The sequence below is a fragment of the Linepithema humile genome, chromosome 1 (genome assembly GCF_040581485.1).
Source record: "Linepithema humile isolate Giens D197 chromosome 1, Lhum_UNIL_v1.0, whole genome shotgun sequence".
NCBI lineage: Eukaryota > Metazoa > Arthropoda > Insecta > Hymenoptera > Formicidae > Linepithema > Linepithema humile.
This window is the reverse complement of record NC_090128.1, coordinates 35048083-35075236: the sequence shown is the minus strand read 5'-3', so window position 1 is coordinate 35075236 and position 27154 is coordinate 35048083. Positions and strand designations below refer to the sequence as shown.

Genomic DNA, 27154 nt, shown 5'->3' with positions numbered 1-27154 from the left:
CGAGAAGGAGAAAGAGGTGGCGAACGGGCGGGGGAGTGGGTATCGCAAAGAGGGAGTTGGAAACGCGCGGAGGAAGGAGGTGGTCGTTCGACCGTGCGGTTCTATGAAATCAAAGGCCACATTGTCACCGGAATTACCTCCATTCGGAAACGACGTATTCAGGCTACCGGGCGCACGTGGAATTAACCCTATTTGTTTGCCGCCTTCGAGTCGCGTGTAACGAAGCCACGATTTATTCCGCATATGCCCGCGCTCGCTCGCCGGCACTCGCTTGAGAGAAAGAGAAAGAGGGAAAGAGGAGGGAGCGAGCGGGAGAAGAGGATACCATCCCCGTGCGTCGCACGCGCCGTCGATTCAGAGCGTCGAGGAATCGATCGAGGGAGAGAGGTGCGCTACGGAGGCCCGAACTCGAAGGCGCTCGGGAAAAGGAGCTCGCGCCGCGCGGCAAGAATCTGAATCGCGGCTAATGAGTCGCTGCTCGATCTACTTGCTGAATTACATCTGCATGTGGATGCCCGGTAACTACGGCGGCTATTGTGCGCGAATATCTCGGGCCAGCACCGCGCTGCCGATAGTAATCGCCGCAACGATCGTACACGTCGCCAAGGAGACTCGCGATGTTACTATTGGATAAATAACGATTCGTGCGTCCGAGAATACTAAGATCCGATCATCGGAGATAATCTCGAAACCGATCATAATTACAAAGAATCTACGAATTCGACAAATTCTATCCCAAAATAAAGTACAATTGTATTGTTGTCTTCAAAAAATGTAGAACACAATTTAAAAAATTTTAAAAAATTATTAATTATAGAAAAATTATTCAGAAAAGTGTAAGAATAAAATATTCATAATATTCATATGGGCTTATTAATCGGCAATCGTCCGCGTCATGTTGCCACATTACCTACTCACGGATGAGGAAATTGGAGCGTATCGTTTCGTGTCTGTCAGCTGTTGGCGTTACGATCAAAACCGCTCGAAATTTCACGGTTGCAGATGGCATCGTTTAATTAATAACACAACCGACCGGTGTGCGTCATTCCTGTCGATTTATTAGAACGATCACTTTGAGTTTTGGTCTATTACATTGTCCCACACGAATTATCAGTTCCGCAACACGTGTTACAAGAAAATTCTATGCCAACATCGACGTAACATCAGAATTAACGATAACATTCTTTCACAAAACTTGCTATTGTAGCTCGAAGTAGCTAAAGCGCCGGTAACGGCTGCGAGATTTGCCACGTGCTAACACCGGCTTCCATATATAAATGCACGTGCACAGGTGGCCGTCGCGACGTAGACATAACACGAAGAATGCTTCCTCGCAAACGACCGTTATCTACTGCATACGCTATATTGTAAATTACACTATAGATTACCATTTAATTCTTTTGTTATATAATTTTTTTATAAAAAAAAATTTTTTAATACCAAAAGAAAGTTGCACTTTGATGTTTTCAATTTGTTTTTTTACACTATATATAATATTTCTACAGTTTTTAATAATATATTATTTAAAATAACTTTGAATGCCTCATTAAAAATAATATATTAACTAAAATTGATTACTATCGTACTGAGTATAGAGAAAATTTTGGAATCTTATAAATATACAAATTTTTATACAAATGTTTCATTTTACGATGTACATTAATATTAGTTGCGTACTAGCGTGATAGCATGTGTATTATTTATGATAGAATATAGAAATAGCCAAGCTAAGCGATTTGTGTTCGATATAGTATACGTAAACAAAAAATGAAGCGTCAGCGGCAGCTAAGCAGCTCGAGAACGCGTAAACAAACCGAGCGCGTGAGAGAGGATTCGCGGAAAAGAATTGTGACCGAAGATAAAAGAGTGGGGCAAAACGCAGGCAAAGAAAAACAAATGAACGCTGCTTGTCCGAAACAAACGAAGCCTGCGTGGAATAGAGGTTGCTGGCCTTTTATGTTACCAACTCCTGGCGTTCACCACTTCCCCCTTTCCCTGATCCTCCTGTACCCTTGACGCACCCTCTCTCTATCGTCGAAGCTTGATCCATGGCGCCGTTCCCCTTCGCGCTCCCCTACATATTGGTTGCTCTTAAATGCGAAATAGACCGGCGATAGACTCAATAACGGGTCATATGCATAATATTAACTCTAAAATTAATCAATGGCGCGAGAAAGAACACTACAGTAAAAAGTGACTACTATTAAAATTCCATTACGTGAGATTCGTTAATTGTAATGTTGTGTGTGTGTATGTATGTGTATGTATATTTATATATACCTTAATATATATATATATATATATATATATATATATATATATCTTAATTAAATTTTAATTAAATCGATGAAGATATAAAATTAAAAATTATTTTATTCTAAGCGATTATTATACTTTATTACTAAAAGGAGACTGTGACGTATGGAAATTGCTGTGATTGCAAAACTCGGTAGACTCGGTTTATTTTTAGCATGTATTGAATATCGATATCAAAATATTAGATATAAAGACATAACTAAATGAATATTATATATAAGATTTATTAACGAAATTACTTGCGAAATTACCCCAATAAAACAAGCTAAAAATATTGCCAAAAATTGCATCAATTTACTATATTAATAAATATGTATTTTTCGGTTAAGCTTTCAAAAAATTACACGAAATATCAGCACGGCGTTAAGAATAGAGCAATGCTCCAGGATCACATGCGGGATGCGCGCGTCTGAAAGAATCGAAAAGAGTGTACACTTACCACCAGCGACGAATCCAGGTCGGCGACGGAGAAATTCGGCGGTGGCGCCTGGCGCAACATAAATCAGATCCCAATCCCGGGGAGGTGATAGAGATACCGACCACTCTAACGACCACTCGGTCAAAGCCAAACGTCATTGCAACCCGCGGCACTACATCCAGCAACGGCCTCGGCGCGTGACGCGCTGTCACGATCGTCGCGCAAAATTCAAAACCGAAATTCCGCGCATTGTCCGCGCGTCACCGCGTCACTCACACGCGAGATTCTCTAAATCATCGGCTTCGTCCCGGCACTCGCGGCGACCGAAGCGAGACATACACCCGGCGCGCACCGAAGGAGCGAAAACACGCGCGCGGGAAATGAGCAGCCGGCCGTCTTCTTGGAAACGCGGCTCCTTACATTCTCATTACGTTCGAAATCACGAGTCTTTGCTGCTCACGATAGCACTTGAATGCGTTTAATTTGCGATACGTTGCATCTCGACCGTTAAACATTAACGAGTGCTACCCTTTAAAATTAAAATAGCAAAGTAAAAATTAAAGTTGAATAGTTTTATATCAAAAAATAATAAATAAATGCAGTTTTTAAGTATCCGGAAAAATAAGAAAAATTAATTTCTGATGTAAAAAAACAAATGCAATATTCATAATGTGAAAACTTATGGATTAATAATTACGTTCATTAATATTGATTGCTTATTGCGCTTGATAAAATTGTTTACGTATACAAAAAGCCAAAAGTTAACACGCTTTAAATATTAAAAGGAAGGCATTCCTTTATGCTCAATTTGCAATCACGCTGATACTTCAAAGCTTAGAAAAGCAAATTTTAGACCGTTTGATTCAATAAACGGAAAATTAAAAAGAAGTTATGTACAGATATAATTATCGGAATCTGTCGCGATAACGTTTTATTAAAATCACAGGAATCAAATAAAAAGAACTAGCGTATAATATCAATGCCAATTGTACGAAACCACAGACGCGATAAAAAAATTGCGATTGCATGGTCGCAAAGACCGTTCCATACAATAAACCAAAAAATTTTAAATACCTACAAGTTTAATTACTGGAATCTGCCGCAGTAATATTTTATAAATTACTGAAACCAAATTGTAGCACTTGCTTACAGTACTGATGTTTCATCGGATGGCAAAACCATGAACGCAACAAAACTATGGTTGCACGGAGCAACGAAAACGAAAACAGCAATGCAAAATCGCAGAAATAATACGATGATCGATGACGGCACTTTCAATTTTCGACGGCATTTTCGATTTTCCGCACATACGATGTCACTTGTTCGCGTACAAACGATCGCGGACAATTCGGAGCGGAGCGAAACGACCGAATGACGGAGTAAAAAACACAACTGTACAAAAACATCCACCTTGCATTGCGCGCAGCATGGAACTGATCGCAGCTTCATGCTGCTTCTCGCGACTCGCGATCCCCACCACCCCACGTGATCACCCCACTACGGCGCGCGGCGCACCAAGCGCCACGTAATACGACTATATTCATCGAATATGAGCCAAAAAGCTGCGCTCCGATTTTCCATTCGTACATATCTACGACTTCGCACGTATATTTATGACCCGGTAGAAAAAAGAACAATAAAGTCATCCCTGAAAATATTTTATCTGACTTGAACTCGTTATATGATTAAACTTTGAGATTATACTGAAGTTCTAAAGACACAAAAAATTTTCAAACATAATCCTGCAATGGTCCTTCGACACCTTGGCGCTTTAACAATCTCGACATAGAACATTTTATATTCCAGATACACAATTCGACACTCACAATACGTAATACGACACACTCAACACTCATTTTAGATCCGGCGAGTAAAAATCGCGTGAAACTCGGAGCTGCTGTAACTTGCAACCGAACTACTGCGAAAACAGCAAACAGACTGAAATAAGCATATTACTGCACATTATTCTCCAAATCACATGACTGCAACTTCAAGAACAATGTAAAAAAAGTATTCAGTATATTTCTGAAGATAGAAATAAAAGAATAAAGAAAGATATGTTTCCTTTTCAAAGGAATGTGTCCTATAAAGAAGAATAATACTCACTGTCAGTGCAAAAATTAGACAGATACATAAAAAATGTGACAAATTAAATATTTCAAAAATACCTCTTTTCACAATTCTATAATTAATAAAATTCTTATATAATAATAGATCAAACATGCTTTGAAAATACAATTCTCTAGATTTTGAATTAATACAATCTCTAATAAATTTTAAAAAGTCCATATTTCTATTATATTTTTCAATTTTGTTCGCAGAATCTACGTAATTATGCTGTGAGACTGATACTCCTTTATTTAAACAACAATGCAGGAACGCTTTGTTCCAAATACTACCAGCTAAACAATATACGCGTATTCAAAAGTTATAATTAAATTTTATTTATATATAAACATAAAATGCGAGTAAATCGAAATTAATTTATGTACATATGAAAATAGATACGAGAGAAATGTGATACACAGAAGAAACAAAATTATTAATAAATCACAGGAAGAACTACGTCTAATAAGGGTTTAATACAGACGATTTACTAAGAATGGTAACTCGATACTTTGCCGAGGGCACTTAATTGATTGAGCAAATTGAACGAGTCACATTGCCCGCCAGAGAGAACAAGACTGCACATTATTTCAATCGCATATACAAGCATTAAAAAGTTAACTCAAACCATTTGCCTTCCAATTAAATTTGTATAACTTGAAAAATCCTGTGGATTATTCGCATTGAAAAATCGTACACTTTCTGAACACTTCGAAGCAAGCAAAAATCAAGCTTATAAATAATGCGCACATTGTACGTATGCTTTTCGCGCCGAGGTTGCCGAGTGCATAAAGGCCGAGTCAATATAGTTGACGATATTGTGGTAGCGGGCGCGCTTTGTAAGGAACGCTCGGCGTCTTAATATCGCGGCCGGAAGGATTAACCACGAGACCCACCTAAGAATGGAAGGATCACGGTAGGATTCTAATTAAACGGAAAATAGCTTCATTAAGTTCGTAACAGCCCCGGGGCCACACTCCACGATACTAAACCTATGCCGTGTCGGAGGCGAAGGAGCTAACCAACCCCTTTAACCCCTCTCCCCCCCTCCGCCCAACCCACCGCAACCCTCATTCGACGTATGTACGCGGAGAACATGTAATGAGAAGTCGTGTATTCCGTTACGAGTACAAAAGGCATCAATACCGGCGAACAGAATATGCGTCGGAGTTAATTGGCACATTTTGCATAAATTAGCGCAGTTTCGATTTGCCAATCATAATAAAGAAGACCGGGGAAAACAATGACAAATGAAAATTTCAAATGCAGTACGATAGCGTGCTAAACATCACTGTTCGTAATTTTTCTTTTTGTTTACTTTTCCATTATATTACATAATTCTAACTGAATCATCTATCGCAACACTTTGAATTCTATCAATTTTGCACTCTCCCTCATCATCTCCACTTTTAGTCTCTTCCTTTCACCCCCTTCGTTACAACGTAAACTTCTGAATCATCTTGCACACGGCGCTGCTCCGCTTTTTACCCGGACTAGCCAGCACTTTACAGTTTATTATATACCCGCCTTTACGTCACACACTGCTTTACGAGCGAAACGCTCTCGGATATCCTCCATTGACGTTGCATTTTCCGAAGGAGGCGTTTCGCGGCTGCCGACAAAGAATCGCGCATCAAGTGGACAAGAGAGCGATGCGCTTTATATCATTTTATCGTTCGCGACGTCGTAAACCGAGCTTTGACAAAAGAAAGTTCTGCATAATACGCATACTCATATACTCTGATGATATTTCAAATCAAGTATAGGTACTCTTTTTTTAAACTTGCAAAAAAAATTATTTTTTAAATCAACCCGGTGATATTTTTGTACCGTTTAAATTGTTTAATGTATTAAAATTTCCATAATTTGCAGTTAAATTTAAATTAGACATACAAATTTGTCATACAATTATTTATTAAGAGATAAAATGCAAAATCAAAACAGACAATAGAATCTTATCAAAAGTTTTATCGTTCGATCTACACGACTTACATCACGACAGTGAATGCTCGCAATAATGCTCATGTGCAATGTTAGTACACGGGAGCTCGCGTGGGCAATAAAAAAAGAAGTAAAAGAGGCCGGAGGTGAGGACAGGCCGCCGAATTGGTGATTGCAAATTGCGGACCGCATCCGCGAGGCTTCCAGACCGAAGAGGCGAACCGAGAGAACGGTACGTAACTAGAAGAGGACGCGAAAGAGGAGGGTTACGGAGGAAAGGCAAAGGCAGAATGCAACGAATTCGAAAAGAGCGGAGCCCTGCGCCTGCATACGTAATGCCATTGAGCTATTGTCAACCGGCACTGGCTCTCTTTTGTCTACGAAGGGGCAAGGGAACGAGGGAGGGCACAGCCGGCGTCTTCAGCACCGCGAGCCGCAGGAAAATTCTGATCGCACCGATATCGATCTTCGGCCGATCATTTGCATGCTCATTGTTCGGCCATCCGACGAAAATTCCGCCGGCAACTACGCGGATGCAACGAACAATATTCCTGTAGTCGCGAACTGCCCAAACCAATTTTCTTCAACCCTCTTCACGCGGGGATACGCGATTGTCATAAAGAAGTGTATACGATGACTATAAAGATTAGATTTGTACTATTGAGTTTCGGTGATCTAATCATAGAGTTGGATCTAATCATGCGATCACGTTTCTGTGCAAGAAATATAAAAAAAAAATCTTGTCACATGAAATTGTAATATGCAGATATTTTGATAGTCGATTTAAAAATTGTGCATTTGCAGTTTGCTATATTAAGGTTTCCAGTTTTTCAAAAAAAAAAAAAAAAAAAGATAGTGCTATTTTTAATAGAGAAATGTTTTTTTGCGTTACGTACGAAGCGGACGAAAGGCGGAATCTCCGTTGTGATGTGTCGGCAAACGGGAAATAGGGAGATGAGCAATAGGACGAGAGAAAACGGCGCAGAAAGTAACGAAGGGAGACGGAGAAAGAAAGAGAGAAGGAGATACATCGGTGCACATATTTTTATGTCATAGCGGTAGAGGCGATGCATTGTTGTCGCGAGACAAAAGCAAATGTGGCGGAAAAATTGCGGGGAAAAGACGAGGTGCGGGGCTTCGTGGCATTCGGGACGAGTGTCGGAGGGTTGAAAAGAGTGGGAGTAAACGGGAGGATGGGGAGGAAAAGGAAAGAGAAAGAGAGAGCGACAGAATGGAATGGGTTAATGTAGGATCTCGCGCGATTACTTGACGATTATTTTCACCGAATGTTCCGTGAAATCCACGCACGAGTATACAAGTCACTCTCGCAAACGAGGTCGCATAAATATAGGGTGTCATAAATTTAAAAAAATTACGACATGTACTGGGAAAAATAACATGTCAGAAAATTTCAATAGCGCATGAAAAGGGAGCTTTACAGACCTGCATGTTTCTATAACATATTATGACAATACTTTTTTTAATTAAAAGGTTTACACGTAAGGGAAAAAAAATTAGTCCAAAGTTTATTATATTAGTCCATTAAATATTTTTGCGAAAGTGTGCATGAGCAGAAGCATTCAGAATAATCTTTCGTGAGGGCAAGAAAATCCTGAAATTCCCGAAATTTTCGAGAGAGAAGGGAAACGTCTCTAACATGATAGAGCGGCGATTAAAAAAGACGAAAAAAAAAAAAAAAAAGAAAAAGAAACGCTCGAGAGGAGATGCAGCGACTACAATTAAGCCAGTCAGCCCGTGGCTGGCTGACTCGTTCCATTGAGGGAATTGGCCTGCACAGGCAGCGAACTATCGAGCAGAATTGAGAGTCGGCAAGGAGATTTCGCAGATTATCAAGCATCAGTTGCCGGGAAGAATAAGCAACCGCCAACCGTCATTTAACTTTAACGCTCCAACTGCCCAGCTCCGTCCCCGGCTACCCCCGGGGGCTTCCGCCGGTCCATGCTAATTAAATCTGCCTACGTATATATTCTCCCTACCGACTCCCTACTACTTGCATCCTACACAGCGCGGATTCTCGGCCGAAGTCGTTCCGACAATTTCGAAGCATGCTATTTATGCGCGCACGTTAAAGTAGGTGCTCTCACTTTCGCCTCGATTCATTTTTATTCTTGTCGTATCGAGCCCGTCACCCCCATCGTTTGCAAATTAATCCTGCAGAGCCTATTTTATATTCTCGGAATGCATATAACTTTTTGTAATTGCGTTGGGTGTTAACGTGCATTATGCATGTGCATTGGATATAAATAAAATTTCAAAATTTAAAAAATTTTTATCGGACCGTAGAAAAATATTGATCATTGCAAAATAGATAAAAATTAATAACAATGTGACGAGAGATGAGAAAAAGCTTGAAGAAATATATGCATATTATTGTAGAAGTGAATGCCGTTATCTGTATCAGTCGGATAATTCTCATCTCTTTCGTAGACTACTTCTTTCGACGTCAGCAGTCGGAACTGTGTCTTAGCGATGGTATTCTCTTATTCATTTGATTCAGCTATACGGCTTACACTCGACGAAGCACAGGGTAAAGCGCAAGAGTATGTGTTATTCGTTTCCACAATAGCGTCATTGTTGGAGCATTGTGCTTCCACCCCATTCCGTAGATTCGTCGCGAACACTTTACCTCCTACTCCTGGACCGTTCACAAATACATACGCACTAGCTTGCTTTACACGCACGAGATCCCCTTTTCTCCCATTTCTTCGTCTTCTTCTTCTCTTTTCTCCTCTTCTCTTTCTTTCACAGTTTCCTCACCTATTATTCTCTCCTTCTCTCTCCAGCTTCTAGTCTAGTAGGTATCTCGCGGCTTCGCTGCTTTGCCCATTACCGCGCAGAAAAGAGGCGTTTCTTATATCACAGATATCGACTACTCGCTACGATCGGTACAATAATTTTTTACTTGCTCGTGGCAAGTTCATCCTTCCGCGCCGAATTTTTCTTTCCTTTTTTTGAAGAGTTGTAATCATTTCTTTTATCAATATACTCGTGGATTTTGTAAATAATTTGTCGATTTGTTTGTTTAAAAAAAAATTATCATAAATTAAAAAAATAAAAATATTTTAATCTCTCTCTATTTTTATGAAATTTGAAGAAGCAGTAATGCTCTAGAACAGTCGACATATTATCCGATTGCGGCAAAAGTTACGAATATAAACGCGTCCAAGCGACCATAAACCCTGCGAATTACTACGTGGCTGTTCAGGAACGATGCCTGATTAACGACGGCGCGCGGCGCGACATTGTCCCAGGGTTGCTCGGAAAGGGGACAACGGACAGTAATGCGCTCATCTCTCAGGCACAATAGAACAATGCGTGCCATAAGTAAAACGCGTCCACTTTCACGAAATACACGCGGACGCGCGTGTAGGTGTACATTGTGCTATCGACTGCAGCCTGAAGCTTTAGAACATGTGCGTACTTGCGACAAATTCTTAGACATTGTTATCTCGCAAGGATTTTTGCAATGATTCTTTTCAGATTCTGACAAACTTCAATAATATTGTATAATAATGCAAAAAATAAAAGACATAGATATTTTTACATGTACCTTATAATAATTTTTAAATAGAAATCTTAATTTTTACAACTTTTTTCCAATTTAAATTATATATATATCATATCATTTTAATACAAAAATGTTACATTTAAATCTTCTAGAGTTTTCGCAAGTCGGCACTTAGCAATGAGATAACTATGATTTGTCGACGAACAAAAAGAATTCAACGTGCGAGCTATCGTCAAGCAATGCGCGAGAACAATGCGGGAAAGAAAGAGACGCTATCGCGTAACAATGTGGACAATAGATAGATGGATACGAAGAGAAACAAAGAAGGAGAACAAGAAAGGTGCAAACGCAAGACAGAACAAGACAGAAGATTCGGGAAATCGAGAAATCTTCCTGATATGATTAAAATTATTTTTCTCATACCATCGTATATGATATTTTCTTAACTAAATAGATCGTTTCGCATCGAAAAATGCGAAAGGTGGCGATATCGACACCTTATGTTGGAAGCAAATCGAGTCGAGAGATCCGACGACCTCGAACCTCTGGGCGCTTTTAATCATCGCGCATCTGGATAACAAAAAGGGAGACGCGGTTAAGGTGCATCCACGACGATGGGCAAAGCGGTGCTACCACGTGAACGAGTCCGTCTACGATGAGCTTTATGATTGAAAGAGAGAGCGGTGGGGCGGGTTAACAATGTGTGGAAGCGAGAAGGAGAATGTCAAGTGGACATTGTTGACGGTGACAATGCCGCTGAAATTGCCGGAGGACAAAGAGGTCTTATGATGATGCTGCTGGCGAGCGAGCGAGCGAGCGAACGAGCGAATAGAGCGAGTTGCTCGTGGACAGGGACACCACTGTATTCTCCGCTTCACCCTTTGCCACCAATCCGCCCCTCATCTCCATCGCTCCTTCGCCACTTCCTCTCTTCCGCGACCTCCGCATTATCCGTCATTCTCGAACTCCGGTATTCCGATATCGCGTACGGCGTCGTGACGTTGCCCTTGCCGCGGCATCTTCGCTCGCGAATTAGTCACTATCGTTCATTAACCCTTTAAATGGAAACGTTCCCTCAATAGGATGTATAAATGCATATAATTTTCTCAATATTTTTAATTCATTAAAACAGACATTGCATTGTATCTTGCCGGTCACTGGCTTTAAACTTTTTAGATTGTTATGTTAAAAAAAAATTGGAGATATGAGAGGGGTGTAGCATTGTTACAAAAATAAAAAATTTTGTAATATTTTTATCGAATCTAATATATAGCCACTCGCCATAATGAAACAGTTTATCATACTCGGTCTGAAGACTTCTTTTAATGTCGTTTCTCCCTCAGGAAGGATCTGACCCTTTCAACGAAGGGTAATTCGTGACCTTTGGCGAGCGGAAGAAATTTATCGCGTTCATCATTCGGATCTTTTTAATTTTTCGGATCTTATAAATAGTACAAAATTTAATTAACATTGCAGTTTCGACGGATTTCAACGAATGTGGATGAATCAATGATTGAAAATTGCCGGAAGGATTATTAATCGCTACAAGTGATCGCATTTTATTTACACGACATATGCGCACATACTTGCACCTAAATTCTCAGATCACATCGTTGCGGACCGATAGGATGCAACTATTCTGCGCTGCCCTGCCGGTCTTCTATCCTTTTTTTTCGCGCGACATTCGTAATTAACGCTAGAGGAATCCAATCGCTAAAACGGTAATCATTCTTCCTCTTCAAGCAGACGAATATTTAAAGTACGTGAAATTTCGAAAGGCCGATTTTATGTTCGTGCATGTCTACGTGTTGCATTATTGCGAACGCGAACGAGCGCGCGAGCGGCGTACTCACACACATATTCGAGAGTTTTATATATAGTATATGGATATGTATATATATATATATATCGCCAACGTTCCTTGCTTTCATTCGTTCGCGGAAAGAAGTAAAGAGCTTTGTCGCCGCGGCATCAAAAGCTTGAATAACGCGACGATGAAAGAAGGAAGTATCGGTACAAGAAACTGCACAGTGAATACTGAAAAGAATGTTGTCGCGAGAAGGATGGTGGCGGACGAGGGGGATGAAAGAGTTAAGAAAGAGAGGGAGCGAGCGGCATTGCAAAAAAGGAGGGACAGATAGAAAGAAAAGCAGAAAGAGAGCGAGAAGGGCGACGGAGAGAGATGGAAGAAAAAGAGATACGCTCTCTGTGAGAAGAAAACCTTTTGAGGGAAAGTGATGAGCATTTCTGTGGGAGATCTAATACAAGTGTCGAGATAGACATCGGAAAAAATTAAAATGTCTTATAAATTAGCAATATATTCTTATAAGCTACTATCGAGAAAAACTATTATTTATTATAATGTTAAGCATAGAAAACTATTAGAAGTAGATTAATTTTTACTATTTATGAAAAGTAATATTATTTATACATTCATATTTAAATAATATATGAATATAACTACATAATTTTTAAAAAATTCTATCTAAATTAAAAATTAAAGAAAAAACATCGGTATATATCATAGACATAGAGCTATAAAAAACTAAAATAAATGGATTGAAGGTGTTAGATTATTTGGATTTTTGAAGTGTTAAATGTAAAAAATCGGAAAATATATTAATTCTCTTAAATTTGTTTCCATTAACTAATTTTAATGCTAAAGTGGCTAAAAATTGAACAAATGTGAAACAAAATTTGTTACAAACGAATGGGGAAAATAGGTGAGTAGGCCAGAGTGAAAATTTCTCTGAGTGTTATTGAAAAGCTTTGGAAGTACAATGCTCTGCTCGACAAATGAAACGAGCGGCGATTTCCTTAATGTTTTCTGCGACGCGAATTTCCTCACGAGTACAACCAGACGCGGAAACCATACAATTGTTTTCTCACGAAAAGTGCGATGTCTTACAAAATGACATATTTGTTGTGAAAAAGCGATCAGTTAGTCTGTTCTTCTATTTCTCAACATAAACAAATAAAAGCCTACGCAATAGCATCTTTAATATTTTTAAATACTGTATTTATATCAGAAGAAACGAAATATTATTAAAAAATATATTTATTTTGTTATTATTAATTATTAAAATTATTAAAAATTATAAGCAAAATTGTACTCTTGTACACGAAAAAATCCTAAAAAATCTTGAAAAAAAATTCTCTGTGAATTGGTTACCTCTGATTTTAATTTTATGCAAATTTTCAGACAAAATAAAAATATTTTGTCTAAAAATACATTTATTTTATATTTCATAAACATATGCATATAAAATATATGTAAAATACATGTCAGTTCTCGCGCACAATACAAATACGATGCTGTGCATCGTACCAGTAAGTCAATCTAATTTTTATTTTATTAATATCATTAAGAAAATAGATTTGAAAATAATGTAAAATATACAAGATGTCTCAGACTAACCGTATCACCCATTAATAGCAGATTTTTGAAGTTTTTCATATGATAAGAATATAAAAATTAATATACGATGTGCTTGAGCGCATAAATTTTTGACAATCTATTGGTCAACTTTAAATACTTTCCATTTAAAAACTATTGTAGCCTTGACATTTTGATACAAAAATTTTCATCTCTCTTTAAATGACAGGAATCTGCTATTATACATATAATTTTGATAAAAATAAAAAAGTGTAACTTGTAGAAAGTCGCATTTTGTTCATATAAAGCTCCACCACCATTGCCGAAAAAGTTCGTATCTTTTGCAATAAATTACTTACCGCAATGTTGCTCTGGTGTCATTCGATGCTCCTTCCACTTGCTCCTTCTCTTAGTGGTGCTACTCCTTCATGGCACTCACACGCGTTCGCGAAAACGTTCGCATTGCTCGCGAGCGTACCTAAATATAAAAATCGCGTAACTCACTTTAAACGGCACTCCCGACGTCGTAACCAAATCGAACCGAATTGTCTAAAATACGACGTTACGCGCGAATCTCGTCCGCGTTTCAAACGACCGCGTTTAATTAATTCGCTAAAATTCGGCATTTCGAATTCGCGCAAAACTATCACGACACTCCCGACATTAATACTTCCGAACAAATCTAACGATATGACGAACGCTTTTTTGGACACGTAGCACAAAAGCTTATCTGTAAAACACAAATACATTATATTACAACAATATTACAAAAATACAACTTATATAAAATTCTTATATATATTAAATTTATCAAATTGTTGCAACATATTTACAGAATTATAAATAATAACAACAAATGCCGAATAAATGATAAGAAACGAAATTCGAAGAAAGAACTTGCGTATTGACAAGTGCATCTACGTATGCATCAGATGCGTGTACATTTCATGTCTGATTGCTAGCAGTATTTGTCGTCTAGCGTTCACGAAAAGAGAAGCATTTCAGTTTACATCCCGTGCGAGAACGTTGAGCGAAACAATGTGGCTTTTGTGGGACAAAGAAACGGCAGAGTCCGTCCAAAGAGAAAAGCTAAGAGCGATTGGAATACGCTCGTGTTGTGTCCGTTCTTCTCCTTTCGCTTTATTCATGCCTCTTTTGGATCTCGCCACCATTGCATCCGCACTTTTTACACTATATATTTTTATATCATGTATTACAATATATGTGGTGCATTTGTGTGTGCGTGTACATAAATTTATATAAAAATAAATGTGCTACTATAAAGATTCCAATTGAGAAAAAAAATGCAATTCTTGAAAAACGAAACTTTAAAAATTTCAGCTCTTTTCTCTCAGGCAAAAGATTCGAACATTTTATATGCCCATATGTTTTATATGTTTGCATTTACTTGAATTCCCTTATATGTCACAGACCTGTGTGCCTCCTTATATTGTTTTTTTTTCTTTCCATAAAAGAGTAAAGATTGTAGTCCACTTGTAAAAGTCAGTTTTTAAAAAAATTGTCTGATTTTTTAGAATGGTAAGACATTTGCCAAACGTGCGTGTGTTATTACTCTGCAATTATTTATCGCTGTCCTGACTTTGTCTCAAGCGACTTTGTCTCAGCGAGAGACACATAGATCTATGATATGTAAGGAAATTCAAGTAAATACAATATTAATTGTAAAAATACGAAGATTAGGAATTAAGTTTAAAATATATAAGTATGTTAGCGGCAATTAAACATTGAAGATAGTCGAAAATTGAGACCGAAATGTTTGTTAATGTAATGCTAAAATAAAATAAAATAAAATTATAGCAAATACATCTAGCTACGGTCTTAGAAATCTTTTCTAATAATTTAATTTATTGTATTTAAATTAATCTCTCTGTGTTTGGTTAATCACTGTGTGTTTGGTTCATATATATATGTCTATACATTATTACACATTTTGATAAATTTTATGACCTATATTTTTTGACCTATAACAATTTCCGAATCTTTGAATATGAAGTTAGCTTGAATAGTTCGAACTGTTTGAACATCCTTTCAATTCAAAAGGTCCGAACTATTTGACATTCAATCTCAAGATTCGACCTGTCTGAATTCCTCGACCATCTGAAATTTCCGAGCGTTACTTAAAAATTCTGCCAAGTTCGTAAATTTATCGACGTGAACTTGAAGATCGTCACTCTCACGGCGCAAGGCCGAGTAAACTGCAACGAAAGAGCATTGAAGGGGAAGGTAAAGGCAAAAGAATGAGAAAGTAACGATGGGGACCGGGGGTGGCAGGGTGATGCGGTCGGCAATCGCGGGGTGGTATGTGTCGAACGAATGAGTATTGGTAGACGCAGATGGGGAGGAATCGAGGGGGGGCACATAGAGGTATGAGTGGTTGCAGGTTGGTAGTCAAGACTGCCTTCAGATTTCCAGAGTGAAGCATTGTGTTCCGAAGGCGCATTGTCCTCCCGTCGGCGGGAACTCGACAATGCCGAGTCCGTAAGTTAGTAACCCTACCGTAAAAACTTATCTCCGCCCCCGAACCACCGACCTCCGGTCTCCGTGATTCCGTTCGATTTCCAACCTCCAGCACCTTGCCCCCGTCCTTCCTCCCCCGCCGTTGGCGCATTCTCGACCCTGGACCGCGGCGTTCCAGAAGACGCGTATTCCTCTCTCTCTTTCTCTTTCTCTTCAGGTTACGGCAGAACAATTCCGCCGCGAATCTGACGTCTTCCTTCTTACGGAATCAAACCAACCGTCGCGTAGCGAATTCGCTCTCCGCGGCTAAGAACGAGCATCTCCTTCCCATTTTCTCTGCCACGAGTACCTTTAAATTGTGCTTTGATATTGTAATTTTCGATTCCAATTGCGCTACGCCGTATAGCATCTATCATAACTGTTTTAAAAAAATAGCTTTTTTTATGAGTATAATTTAAAAGAAGTAGAACAAATTTTTCTAACATTATTTTGTTTATAATTATTATTCTAATGTCTTTGCAACCAATGACACGTATTACAATGTCTTTTCATAAGCTAAGAGTGATATAAGCGATTAAGAGCAATCGTCTCTCGTACAACGAACAAAGTATTAATTGTATCGACGATTCGAGAGTATCAGAGAGGTGGCAACGGGAAGCAAACACAATAGAGCACGACGACGCGCGATTCCGAGAGTCGGAAGTGAACGTTCCGGGGAGCGGATACAAACATTAGGGGTTGGCGGGTGGTCCTCTCCTCTCTCGTTGGAACTCGAGTTGTCGGCCAACCGGCCGGCCGGCACGGCCGGACAACGCGCGGTTGCCGGACAAAGCTCCTCTAATTGTCCCCATCAGCGACGAAGAATGGACCGCAGGCCTGCCTCTGACAATTTCATTTGTAATTTGCATAAGGCTTATTAAAATCACAATGAACGCGGAGCCGCCGTAGCTGCGTCGCGCGGCGATAACCGACCGTGAGGATGATCACGAGAATGACGACGACATATTCGTAATCTTTATCAAAACCGCTTCCCACGCGAAGAATAATCGCATTACGCCAAGTAACGTTAATTGCTGGTGTTAACGCTTTCTCGCAAACCTGTTCTTTCATTTGACTCTGTTTTGCACAATTGAGCTTACCTTTCGGAGAAAAAAAAGATACCGCAGTTGTAATAAATTCTCGGGATCCAAAATACTGTTCTGATTTCTAAAGTTTACAAAAGAACGATGTAAAGCGTATTTTCCAAATAATTTTACAATTTTACGATTAATTTGAGTTGTAATAAATAATGTTTTGAAGTATCATGTTATTTTTCTTGTTCTAAAGCCTATTGAATAAAGTTATTCATGAAAAAAACTGCTAACTAAATTTTTCTATGTGCAGTGTGTCCACAAGCTAAGTATAGGGAAATAGAATTTCATGTTTGCCACTTTACAATCGCAATGTTGGCGGTACTGGCTCGTACTGTCTTTTCGCGTCTGCTTGCGTTTACAGTTTTCATTCCACAATGACGAATGTTTTCTTTTCGCCTCGCGCGTACTGTAAAATTATTTTACACGCAGCTAAGTATCCGCATTGTGCAATAAATGGTTTGTTGCTCGGCAAACAAAAGAATAAAGATGGCAGGGCGGATCTGTACATCGAGGACGCAATACCTTTATTCCATATATGCTTGCATGTTTCCCCAATGGCGGAAATAGCACTTACTTTGGTAAATATTTGATGAACGTTTATTATCGAAGTAAAACATTTTTTACGATTATATGAACTATTATGTTTCTTAAAGTATACGTTTTGATATGTGCAAAAAATCAGTGTAATATGGACATTTCAATGTCCTAACCTATATTATAAAGGCAAACTGTCTCAGTGATTACATTTCATTTTTTTTCTTTGAAAATTTACCCTTTAAAATGTTGGAATAATAGCAATGATAATATTAATGTCCCGTTATACTGTTGACATACTGTTTAAATTATAGGTGGACCAGTTAGCTACAAGTAAAGGCCTTATATTGGCAGGTTATTACTTGGCCAACGAGAATATAAATGATTTAAGGTACGTTAATATTTTTTGAACCTTTATGTTATATTAATACTAATCTATTTTCATGTTTTCCTTACAGTATAGACAGACCGGCACATAGAATAGCAGATAAAATTGCAGAAAACTTTAACAGTGCGTTGCTTGTAGTGGTATGTTTATCAATCACTACACGAAAATGTTACGTATCTATTTCTGTATTTCATAACTTTTACTGTTATTAGATGGATAATCGAGAGGTGACTCTGGGTATGGGATCTAGTCCATTACGAATTTCACAATCTATAGATGGAAAATGGAGGCCAAAAGACATAGCAAAGTAATTCAAATTTAAAAATTTATATTTTTAGAAAATTATTTTGATGTATATATAGAATCTTACTCTAGTGTTAAATATCATTCATTTTATTGCAGTATTATTTATGAAGGAGGTATTGCACACACAGATGCAATGTATTCATTGCTGAAGACAGAGGAGCATAAGAATTTGATCGATTTTGATAACCATCTCGATAATATTGCCCTTGATTGGCAAAATCAGAAACTAAATAAAATTATTGATGAGGCTGCCGAAATACACAAATAGGTGAAAACAATGCAAGCATTCCACACACAAATCATACAAAGATTGTTTTATTTATATGTTGTGTTGCACTCTACTTGTGTATTTCATTCACTATATGCAAAGTAACAAATGTACATATATTGTAGAATTTATAAATGAATATCACCTGTTTTTAAATTTAGGAATTTTACTTCCATACATTTAACCTGTGCAACCTCCATTTTCCACCATTTTTTTCCATTCTATTTTTCTGATAAATTTTTCATATTAATGTTCTTTTTAATAAAGACATTTTTTTAATTATTAATTACAGTTAAGGCTAAAAAATTATTTGGATAATTATAAAAATTATAACAGAAGTGCAGTGAGAAAAATATAATATAATGAGATTTCAATTATATTATAAAAAAAATCTTTAAATTTTATCATTTCAATAAAAACAGAACTATATTTAATAAAATGTGCGCCATAAAAGCAAGCTTATTATATTAATTGCTATAAAAGCTCATTAAACTTCTCTCTGCTTATATGTACAAAAATTAGAATTCTTTATTTTTAAGATAAAAAAGTTTGTTTCTTAATTTTGTATCTTATTATTTTTTTTATTTATTCTTAACGTGTATTTTGTTACTATTTTAATTATATTTTCATTATTATTTTACTATTTATTCATAAAATTGCAAATCACAGATAAAACTGTGATTGTCAAAGCACAATTATTAGTAATTATATTAAAAAGATTAATAAATAAAAAGAGAGGCATTATATGATATTTTATATAATTAGATAAATAAATCAATGAATTCACTCACCAGCCGTTGTATCTTAGCTATGCCATTAGATGTGCCTGTAAAAATAAATAAAGTTACTATAGATTATTTATTTTATGTATTTTGATTATTATGTTATTTAATTATTTACAAAGTTTTTAAATAAATATTCAATATATATTTTAATAAAAATAAAAAAATATCAAGTATATTAATATATATCTACTAAAATATAAAAGTAATTATGTGTGCATATTTTATAATAGTGTGCATATATTGAAATAATGAACGAATAATTAAATTTACAAGCTTAAGGTTTGTTCTACCTGCTGCAGATTCCACCATAGATTTTCCTCCGCATCAACTGCATCAAAAAATATATGAATACTGAAAACACATTTTATTATGTATTTTAGCGAACAAAAAATAATTCATGCATTTCACTTAGGTGAAAATCACATATTTGTGTTACGAATTCGTAGAAATGGATAAAATGTAAATTTAAAACAAAATGGCCGCAACGCATTCATGCGTAATTATATTCATATATTATAATCTTATATATTTGGCAGTCCATTCAATACGTATATTCAGAGTGAGCAAGAACAACGACTGCCTTGGCGTTTTGTACGAATATGTATATAACAATATTTGTTCCACCCGATTTAATTCTGACGGAATAAATATCCAATATACTAACGAAAATTATTCCGTGCACTGATAGTGCTATGATTTCTTTATACATAGAGCTCATTTTCGTGTGTCCGTGACACGAAATCTGTACTTATTGAAAATATACCAATTTGAATTTACAAGCCCGCCACTTTGGACACACATTACGATCGTTGAAGCGGCATCAGTTGCGTGCATTCGCGGAAAACAAGAATTACCTGCTTTTTTACTAGATACTCCTGATGAAAAGTCGTATTCGTAATGCACTTTTAGGATTGTTTGCGGCGAATAAAATTTATCACAAGATATTTGCGCTACGCATTCGAATTGCATATAATCATCATGGCAGCCGAAAAGACATAGAGAAGAAACTCCGAGAAAACGATGAGACGCAACGCCGTGCAGCGTTGAATCAGTAAAGCCTTCATCAGACTATGCAACTTATTATGGTACTAGCAAGCAATCTAGTAAATTACTAGAAATGCTAAATGCTGTATGGTGTATTTTTAGTAGTTTACTAGATTACTTGCAAAAGTGACAAACTGTGTACCAGTGCAATGTAGTATGGCCGAATTCGCTATTATTTGTAAGCATTTTGTAGGTGTGTAGTGTCTCTAGTTCAGAGCAGTGTAGCCAAATTATGCCGGGTTTTCTTGAAGTGAGAGGGTGATTATATGGTGTTAAAAAACCTATGTTACATCGGTTGAAGACACTGTGCCTAACTACAAATCAGGTATTAAATAAATAAAAAAATATTTTGCACATTAGATAACTGTAAGATATAAAATAAACTTTTTGATAAGAATGTAACAAAAGAGACAGAATTATACATGAAAACTATCTCTTTTAGTGCACTTTTTGAACACTAGAACGCGTTCTAGTATTAGTATAGTTCAGCGGTCGTAATATTTTGATATTATGCCTATATCAGCCTATATGAGATAGTGTTTACGATAGCTATGTATTCATTTTAGTTTGAATTTAATTAAATTTTCGCTGAGGTGACAAAGAAGAAGGTCATTTGTATTACATTCATATTTTTCCATTTCGTTATTAATCTTAATAATTCATTTGCTCATGGCTTATCATTGTAATTGCGGTAGTACACATAATACGGCAGAACTTGGTGTCAATTATAATTTATACGAAAAAATAGATAAAGACAGAGTGGAATGTCTAAATGAAAGTGAAGAAGGTAGTGGTATAAAAGTTTTTAAAACATGGGAAGAGAGATTAGATAGATCAGAGGTAATCTTAATGAAATTTACTTTTCATAAATCTTAAGTATACCAAATTTTTTGCAAAATTTTCATAAAATTAAATATTTTTATTCTATTTTATTTCAGTATGTCGAAAGTGATGTAGATGCTGAGCTGTTATTCAATATACCGTAAGTAGTTCGCTGCAATTTTTACATTGAAAATGATCTACATGGTATTTTATATTCTCCTTTACAGTTTTACAGGAGATATAAAGTTGAAAGGTCTTATTGTAATTGGTGATGAAGATTTTTCACCCAAAACAGTAAAATTGTGAGTATAATTAATACTTTTTTCTTGTTTCAAGAAATATATATTGATATTCAAGAAACAAAGAATGCTTTATTTATTAATAGATACAAAAATCGGCCACATATGATATTTGATAATGTAAATACTACCCCAGAGCAGGAATTTGAACTGATCAATGATATCTATGGATCTCATGAGTATGCTGTGAGGTATATATTTATTTTATTATGTTTATAAAATTTAAAAAATTCTATTGTAACTTTAGTTATAAATTGCTTATATGAGATATTAAAATTACATATAAAATTTAAAAACTATGTATTTTATTACAGAACAGTCAAGTTTTCATCAGTACAACATTTAAGTCTTTACTTCAGTGGTCATAGAAACATGGAACAAATTAGAATTTATTATATCGGTCTCAGAGGAGAGTGGACTCCACCTCATAGGCATGGTGTGACCATCTGTACATATGAAGCACGTCCTCTAAGTAGCGATCATCCAAAAGATTTCAATGAAATAAGTAGAGCGGTTAAATAATATTTTAATTAAAATATATTTTTGAGTTTGGTTTAAAATGAAAAGCAATGGATATTGGAAATAAAAGTTACGAGATAACATATTATATCTTATTATGAAAATTTGTACAACAAATTTATACAGTTACTTGTTCTAATCAAAATCCTGTAATAAGAAAACATTTTGGTAACATATTTATTTCAATTACATTTATATGTTCATTATCTTATTGGAATTGTTCTATGATAAAATGTACATTAAAGACTTTACTTAGCAAGTATATTGTACACATTTTCATCACATTACACATCGTTAGCAAACTTCCTGGCATAGTACATAATTAAATTTATTAATTTTTGAATATATATATAATGGAATTGTTTTGCTTATTGAAACTTAATCTTTCCTACGTCCATCTCTGAAAATTGCATATCCAAATGGAAATCAATTATTTGAAATAATTCAAGTGGTTGTGGTATCCTGCCGGTTTCAAGTTTTGACCAAACAGGAACATCTAAAATACATTATAGTAAATGAAATATATAATTTCATGATTATGTTAACAATGTGAGATATCAAAAATAATTATAATTACCATTAAAGTGTATTTCAAATGCACCTGACGAAATTAGTTGACCTTCTATGGCATTGCACGTCAGGAAAATTAGTACACATGAATAAAAACGATTGTTTATACACCACTGCCACACTGACGATTGGAGTAAACGAAAATCAGCTCCACTTACAATTGCGATAATAACTAATATTTTGAATAGTCCCTAAACACAAAATTATATAAAACTATAAAGTGTAAATTGATATAGATTATGTGAAAAAATATTAAGCAATAAATATAATTACCAATCCTTTTGCTATAAACATATTATAACCTGATGGATTAAAGTTCTCTCCTTCGATATGAAGCTCTGGATATTTCTGCTTAAGAAGAGTCACATACTGCTCAAAGGCTTTTTTGTAGCCACATGAGTAACTATAACAGAACGATAGATCTTTCTTTAGAATGATAAAATTTAAACAATTTAATAAAAATGATGCACACAAGCTGTCTAACAAGTATCTTGTTAAACTATGTAATTTATCTATAGCCGATCGTTACATATCTATTATCTTATAGGATGAATGCTTCTAGTTGCAGTCGCTACGTTTATACGTAAAAATCATCAGGCGGATCGTTAATCTTACCAATAAAAGAATCTTAAAGTCGGCCCCGTCTTCGCGCCGAGCTTGGTTAATGGCACCTCATCGCTATTTGCTTCTATGCTGTGCACCAGCAAAATAGCAAGAATACACGGACGTATTAGCCAGTGCATATTTATTCTAATTCATTGAAGAAAATGTATTCTACACGCTCACGCACAACTAAGCGTATCGAACTACTACTGCATGGTATCTATCAACTTAGCGTATTCTGTTTCTCTCTCTCTCTCTTTCTCCGTCTTTCTTTCATGGCAATCTATCGAGTCGAGTATCGATACTGTACATAAGCTTTCAAATTTTTCTTTTCGTTTTTATATAACAAGCGGATGCTGTGAAATATAATTGATGTTTGCTTTTTATTTGGTACGTTGAAATAAATTTTTGTCATTTATTAAAAATAAAAAATAAGTTTTAATCTGACAGCATTCTTGCATGCTTCGATTACTAGTTTTTCAAATATTTACATTTGAACTGCAAATCATGTTCGTGGATAAAAAGCAATTTTTTTTATTTTTCATATTCTGCATCAAAATAAAAAAAATTGTTTATGTTTAAAAAATAATATGTAAGATGATATGCAAAAATTTAAGACTGCGTTCAGAAAGTATAGTCACAGTATATAACTATTGTAGATGTAAAGAATAATTGTTTTTGATTGGTGGACATTTCTAAATTTACCAATCAGATTCGGTTTCTAAAATGTCTTTACTGTTGCGCTTTCTGAACGCACTCGTCACATGATTGCAAATGTCATCTGTGTGACGTGTACGTTTGCCTCGCTGGTATGGCTACGTTGACATTTACATATGATGTAGGTTATACGTTGTTCGAAAACTTCAAAATCGAAATTTTGCGATGAGCGAAAAAAATATTAATTCCGCTTTAGTGCGGAGAGTCAATAAATTATTGGAATCTAGAGTAGAACATGATAAGGTACAATTTATAACAAATAAATCAATGTACAAATATTATTTTGCCATCAATCAAAAACTAAGTGTTCATTTTTAATATCAATTGATTGTGACAGTATCAAAGATTGTGCAATATATTTTAGGACACGTTGGAAGCTTTAAAGGAGTTATCGACATTCTTTACTGAAAATACATTAAATTCTCGCAGAAATTTGCGTAGCAAAATAGAGAGAAGAAGTCTAGCGATAAATGAAGAATTTCTGGCTGCCTTTAAAGAAGTAAAAGCTTCCTTGGATGATGTTTATCAAGATGTTTTAGCAATGAATACAGCTGTGCAGTCTATGACTAATCGTTTACAAGTTACAAAAGCTCAAACGTCACAACTCATAGAACAGACTTCTAAGCTTCAGAATGAAAGGTAAAAATATAATGTATATATGATTGTACAAAGATATATAATTGCAACATTAAAGAAACATATTGTTCATATATTTTTTCAGTCAAGTATTATCCATGCAACAAGAAGTTGCGAGTGCATTTATCAAAAATTTCCAATTGACTTCATCAGAACTAACTGTTCTGCATGGATCAACTAGAGAATCGCCTATAACAGAAGATTTCTTCTCTGTAGTTAATAAAGTACAGGTGATGTATTAAAAGTTATTTATCTTTAGTAATGATAATTATATTGATTGCTTATAATCCTGTTCTGAATTCAGGATATTCATGGTAAATGCAGAGTGTTGATGCAATCTGGTTATCAAGCATTAGCTCTGGATATAATGCAAAGAATGACACTATTGCAAGAAGCAGCGCTTGAAAGATTATATCGATGGACACAAACTCAATGTAAAAATATAGAAAACGAACGTTTAGCACCATTACTTATTAAGGCTATGAGTAAATTGCAAGATAGGCCAGTGTTATTTAAGTAAGATCAATATTTAGACACAAATCTTTTAAATTACTATGTACTTATTGTAAACAAATATTTCTCTAAATATTTCTAGATACATTGTAGATGAATATTGTGCAGCTAGAAGAACTGCTTTGGTAGGATCTTTTATAGATGCATTAACATTAGGAGAAGGTTTTGGTGGAACACCTAATCCTATAGAGATGCATGCCAATGATCCTAAGCGATATATTGGCGATATGCTTGCTTGGTTGCATCAAATAATTCCTGTAGAGAAAGAGAACATTCTTACTTTAGTGAAAAGCTGTGATAAAACAGGTAAGAAATTTTTTTTCAAATTAAATGTTGCTTAAAATTAAATGTGCAAAAAAATTTTACAGATGTGTCAGATCAAGTGAAACAAGCATTAAGTAACATCACAGAAGGATTATGTCATCCTTTAAAATCGCGAATAGAGCATGTTATATCCACAGAAGCACCAGCAACAGTATTATATTCAGTCACAACTTTAATCAGATTTTATCGTGCTATTACTGAGCAAGTCATACCTGATAGCATTCTGGATCAAACATTGTCAGATTTATTAGCTTTAAGCGAAAAAAGTTTTTTGAGCAGATTGCAGAGAGAAACGAGAATCGCTCTCGGGGAACGCGCAGAGCCTCCGGGCAATGATTTGATCCCTGCTCCATCTGTTTCAAGACTGTTATCACTTTTGAATGAAATATTGTCTGTCGCCAGTATAGCTGAAGACAGAGAAAGAGATATGCTGCAGGTATTTTTAACAAAAATAGTTTCTTATGTTTTAAACTTAATCCAGTTTTATCAAATTAAGATATATTATTTTATGATTGGCAGATTGTGTCATGCATCATTGATCCATTGCTCCAAGAAGTCAATGAAACAGCGTCCAGATTGCCAACCGTGGATATGGCTGTATATCTTCTAAATTGTATGCATCAAATACAATCGACATTAGCATTGTATGAGTACATGGATCAAAGATTAGAAAGGTTACAGGTGATTGGTTAGTTTTTATCTAAACTTACACTAGAATCGGGCGCGATCTATTTTAATTATTAGAATTACATTCATTGTTTTATTTGATTCTTAAGTCTTGATTATTATACACGTTGTAATAAACTATTATAATATAGGCACAATCAGATGCGCAAATCGATACACTTACATCGGAACAAGCTAGTTCTTTAGTAGCACATTTAAATCTTGGCTCGATTTACACCATTCTACAAGGACGTGAGCAAGGGCCACTTTCATCCATTCCTGGTATGGATGCTCTCAGTATAAAGGAGTTCACTGTAAGTGACTGAACTTATTGGCATTAAATAATATATAATTGCTTGCAAACGTTAATATACTAATCCGTTACAGAATAAACTCGAGGCATTTCTAGTGATGCCAGATGTCTTGCTATTGCCACAAATAAGTTTATTGCAAAGCAACAATCATCGTACAATTACTCAGAAACGATCATTTGAAGTCATCGGAGCTATATATAAGCAGTTATACGATGCCTGCCATGACCCGAAAAATTTATACCAAAGTCCCACCAATCTTTTTTCTAGGACACCCGAAGAGCTTCTTGAGACATTAATTTCTCAGTAATAATATATTTACAGACTTCCAAAAGCATCATATATTATACATAAATATATATTTGTTTTTATATAACAATTTGCAGCATCAATTTACTGCTTTTGTTATTAGAATATGAATATATGTACATAATTAAATGATAATGAATCGTATCAAGCATGTTATAAACATAAAATACCATGAAATCTTTATATTGTATTTTTAACGTGCAATATGATTATTTTTATTTAACAGAAAATTTATTTTAAGAA

The 27154-nt window shown here is 35.8% G+C and overlaps 5 protein-coding genes and 1 long non-coding RNA gene across 13 annotated transcripts in view; 3 read left to right on the top strand and 3 right to left on the bottom strand.

Moving 5' to 3' along the window:
• Positions 1-4204, bottom strand: part of SoxN (SoxNeuro) — a 278527-nt gene extending 274323 nt beyond the window's left edge. For 4 of the 7 annotated variants that reach the window (XR_010888067.1, XR_001100531.2, XR_001100536.2 and 1 more), the window contains exons 1-2: positions 3813-4204; positions 2756-3263 (exon numbers count right to left, since the gene is read on the bottom strand). The gene's annotated coding sequence lies outside the window, so the exon portion shown is untranslated. Of the gene's footprint in view, positions 1-2755 lie in introns of all 7 variants that reach the window. The other 3 variants (XR_001100532.2, XR_001100535.2, XR_010888066.1) reach the window with 3 other exon arrangements.
• Positions 4205-17608: 13404 nt separating this feature from the next.
• EMC8-9 (ER membrane protein complex subunit 8/9) lies at positions 17609-18953 on the top strand. The gene is made up of 5 exons (XM_012364726.2): positions 17609-17875; positions 18146-18222; positions 18290-18359; positions 18432-18526; positions 18622-18953. The coding sequence occupies exons 1-5, from the start codon at positions 17672-17674 to the stop codon at positions 18791-18793; spliced, it is 618 nt and encodes a 205-aa protein (XP_012220149.1). The 5' UTR covers positions 17609-17671; the 3' UTR covers positions 18794-18953.
• A 38-nt stretch (positions 18954-18991) lies between these two features.
• Positions 18992-20408, bottom strand: LOC105670954 (uncharacterized). The gene is made up of 2 exons (XR_001100525.2): positions 19869-20408; positions 18992-19619 (listed from the first exon to the last, which is right to left on the bottom strand). It is a non-coding gene; the product is annotated as an uncharacterized lncRNA (long non-coding RNA).
• Positions 20409-21064: 656 nt separating this feature from the next.
• On the top strand, positions 21065-22621 carry LOC105670951 (PITH domain-containing protein CG6153). Its single transcript, XM_012364724.2, has 5 exons — positions 21065-21462; positions 21561-21604; positions 21672-21746; positions 21830-21934; positions 22058-22621. The coding sequence occupies exons 1-5, from the start codon at positions 21292-21294 to the stop codon at positions 22263-22265; spliced, it is 603 nt and encodes a 200-aa protein (XP_012220147.1). The 5' UTR covers positions 21065-21291; the 3' UTR covers positions 22266-22621.
• SelT (selenoprotein T) lies at positions 22507-23713 on the bottom strand. The gene is made up of 4 exons (XM_012364725.2): positions 23448-23713; positions 23106-23235; positions 22840-23023; positions 22507-22758 (listed from the first exon to the last, which is right to left on the bottom strand). The coding sequence occupies exons 1-4, from the start codon at positions 23573-23575 to the stop codon at positions 22631-22633; spliced, it is 570 nt and encodes a 189-aa protein (XP_012220148.1). The 5' UTR covers positions 23576-23713; the 3' UTR covers positions 22507-22630.
• Positions 23714-24201: 488 nt separating this feature from the next.
• On the top strand, positions 24202-27055 carry Cog6 (conserved oligomeric Golgi complex subunit 6). Of its 2 annotated transcripts, XM_012364723.2 has the most exons (9): positions 24205-24395; positions 24517-24791; positions 24874-25018; positions 25093-25304; positions 25384-25607; positions 25670-26061; positions 26145-26306; positions 26444-26605; positions 26679-27055. In XM_012364723.2, exons 1-9 carry the CDS (start codon positions 24318-24320, stop codon positions 26910-26912), a joined length of 1884 nt encoding a protein of 627 aa, XP_012220146.2. In that variant the 5' UTR covers positions 24205-24317; the 3' UTR covers positions 26913-27055. The 2 variants fall into 2 exon arrangements, with proteins under 2 accessions (XP_067203812.1, XP_012220146.2); XM_067347711.1 differs by lacking the exon at positions 26679-27055 and having other exon boundaries at positions 24202-24395; positions 26145-26313.
• Positions 27056-27154: the final 99 nt, after the last annotated feature.

Excerpts from the sequence above, each read along its gene's own strand:
- Cog6 (XM_012364723.2), top strand. The coding sequence starts at position 24,318 with ATGAGCGAAAAAAATATTAATTCCGCTTTAGTGCGGAGAGTCAATAAA. Across the intron at positions 25,608-25,669 it reads GAAAAGCTGTGATAAAACAG|ATGTGTCAGATCAAGTGAAA; the intron begins GTAAGAAATTTT and ends AAAATTTTACAG. Across the intron at positions 26,606-26,678 it reads TCAGTATAAAGGAGTTCACT|AATAAACTCGAGGCATTTCT; the intron begins GTAAGTGACTGA and ends AATCCGTTACAG.
- LOC105670951 (XM_012364724.2), top strand. The coding sequence starts at position 21,292 with ATGGCTTATCATTGTAATTGCGGTAGTACACATAATACGGCAGAACTT. Across the intron at positions 21,463-21,560 it reads AGAGATTAGATAGATCAGAG|TATGTCGAAAGTGATGTAGA; the intron begins GTAATCTTAATG and ends ATTTTATTTCAG. Across the intron at positions 21,747-21,829 it reads TCACCCAAAACAGTAAAATT|ATACAAAAATCGGCCACATA; the intron begins GTGAGTATAATT and ends ATTTATTAATAG.
- SelT (XM_012364725.2), bottom strand. The coding sequence starts at position 23,575 with ATGCACTGGCTAATACGTCCGTGTATTCTTGCTATTTTGCTGGTGCAC. Across the intron at positions 23,236-23,447 it reads ACTTTAAGATTCTTTTATTG|TTACTCATGTGGCTACAAAA; the intron begins GTAAGATTAACG and ends GTTCTGTTATAG. Across the intron at positions 23,024-23,105 it reads TGTTTATAGCAAAAGGATTG|GGACTATTCAAAATATTAGT; the intron begins GTAATTATATTT and ends TTTTGTGTTTAG.
- EMC8-9 (XM_012364726.2), top strand. The coding sequence starts at position 17,672 with ATGACGAATGTTTTCTTTTCGCCTCGCGCGTACTGTAAAATTATTTTA. Across the intron at positions 18,223-18,289 it reads GAGAATATAAATGATTTAAG|TATAGACAGACCGGCACATA; the intron begins GTACGTTAATAT and ends TTTTCCTTACAG. Across the intron at positions 18,360-18,431 it reads ACAGTGCGTTGCTTGTAGTG|ATGGATAATCGAGAGGTGAC; the intron begins GTATGTTTATCA and ends TACTGTTATTAG.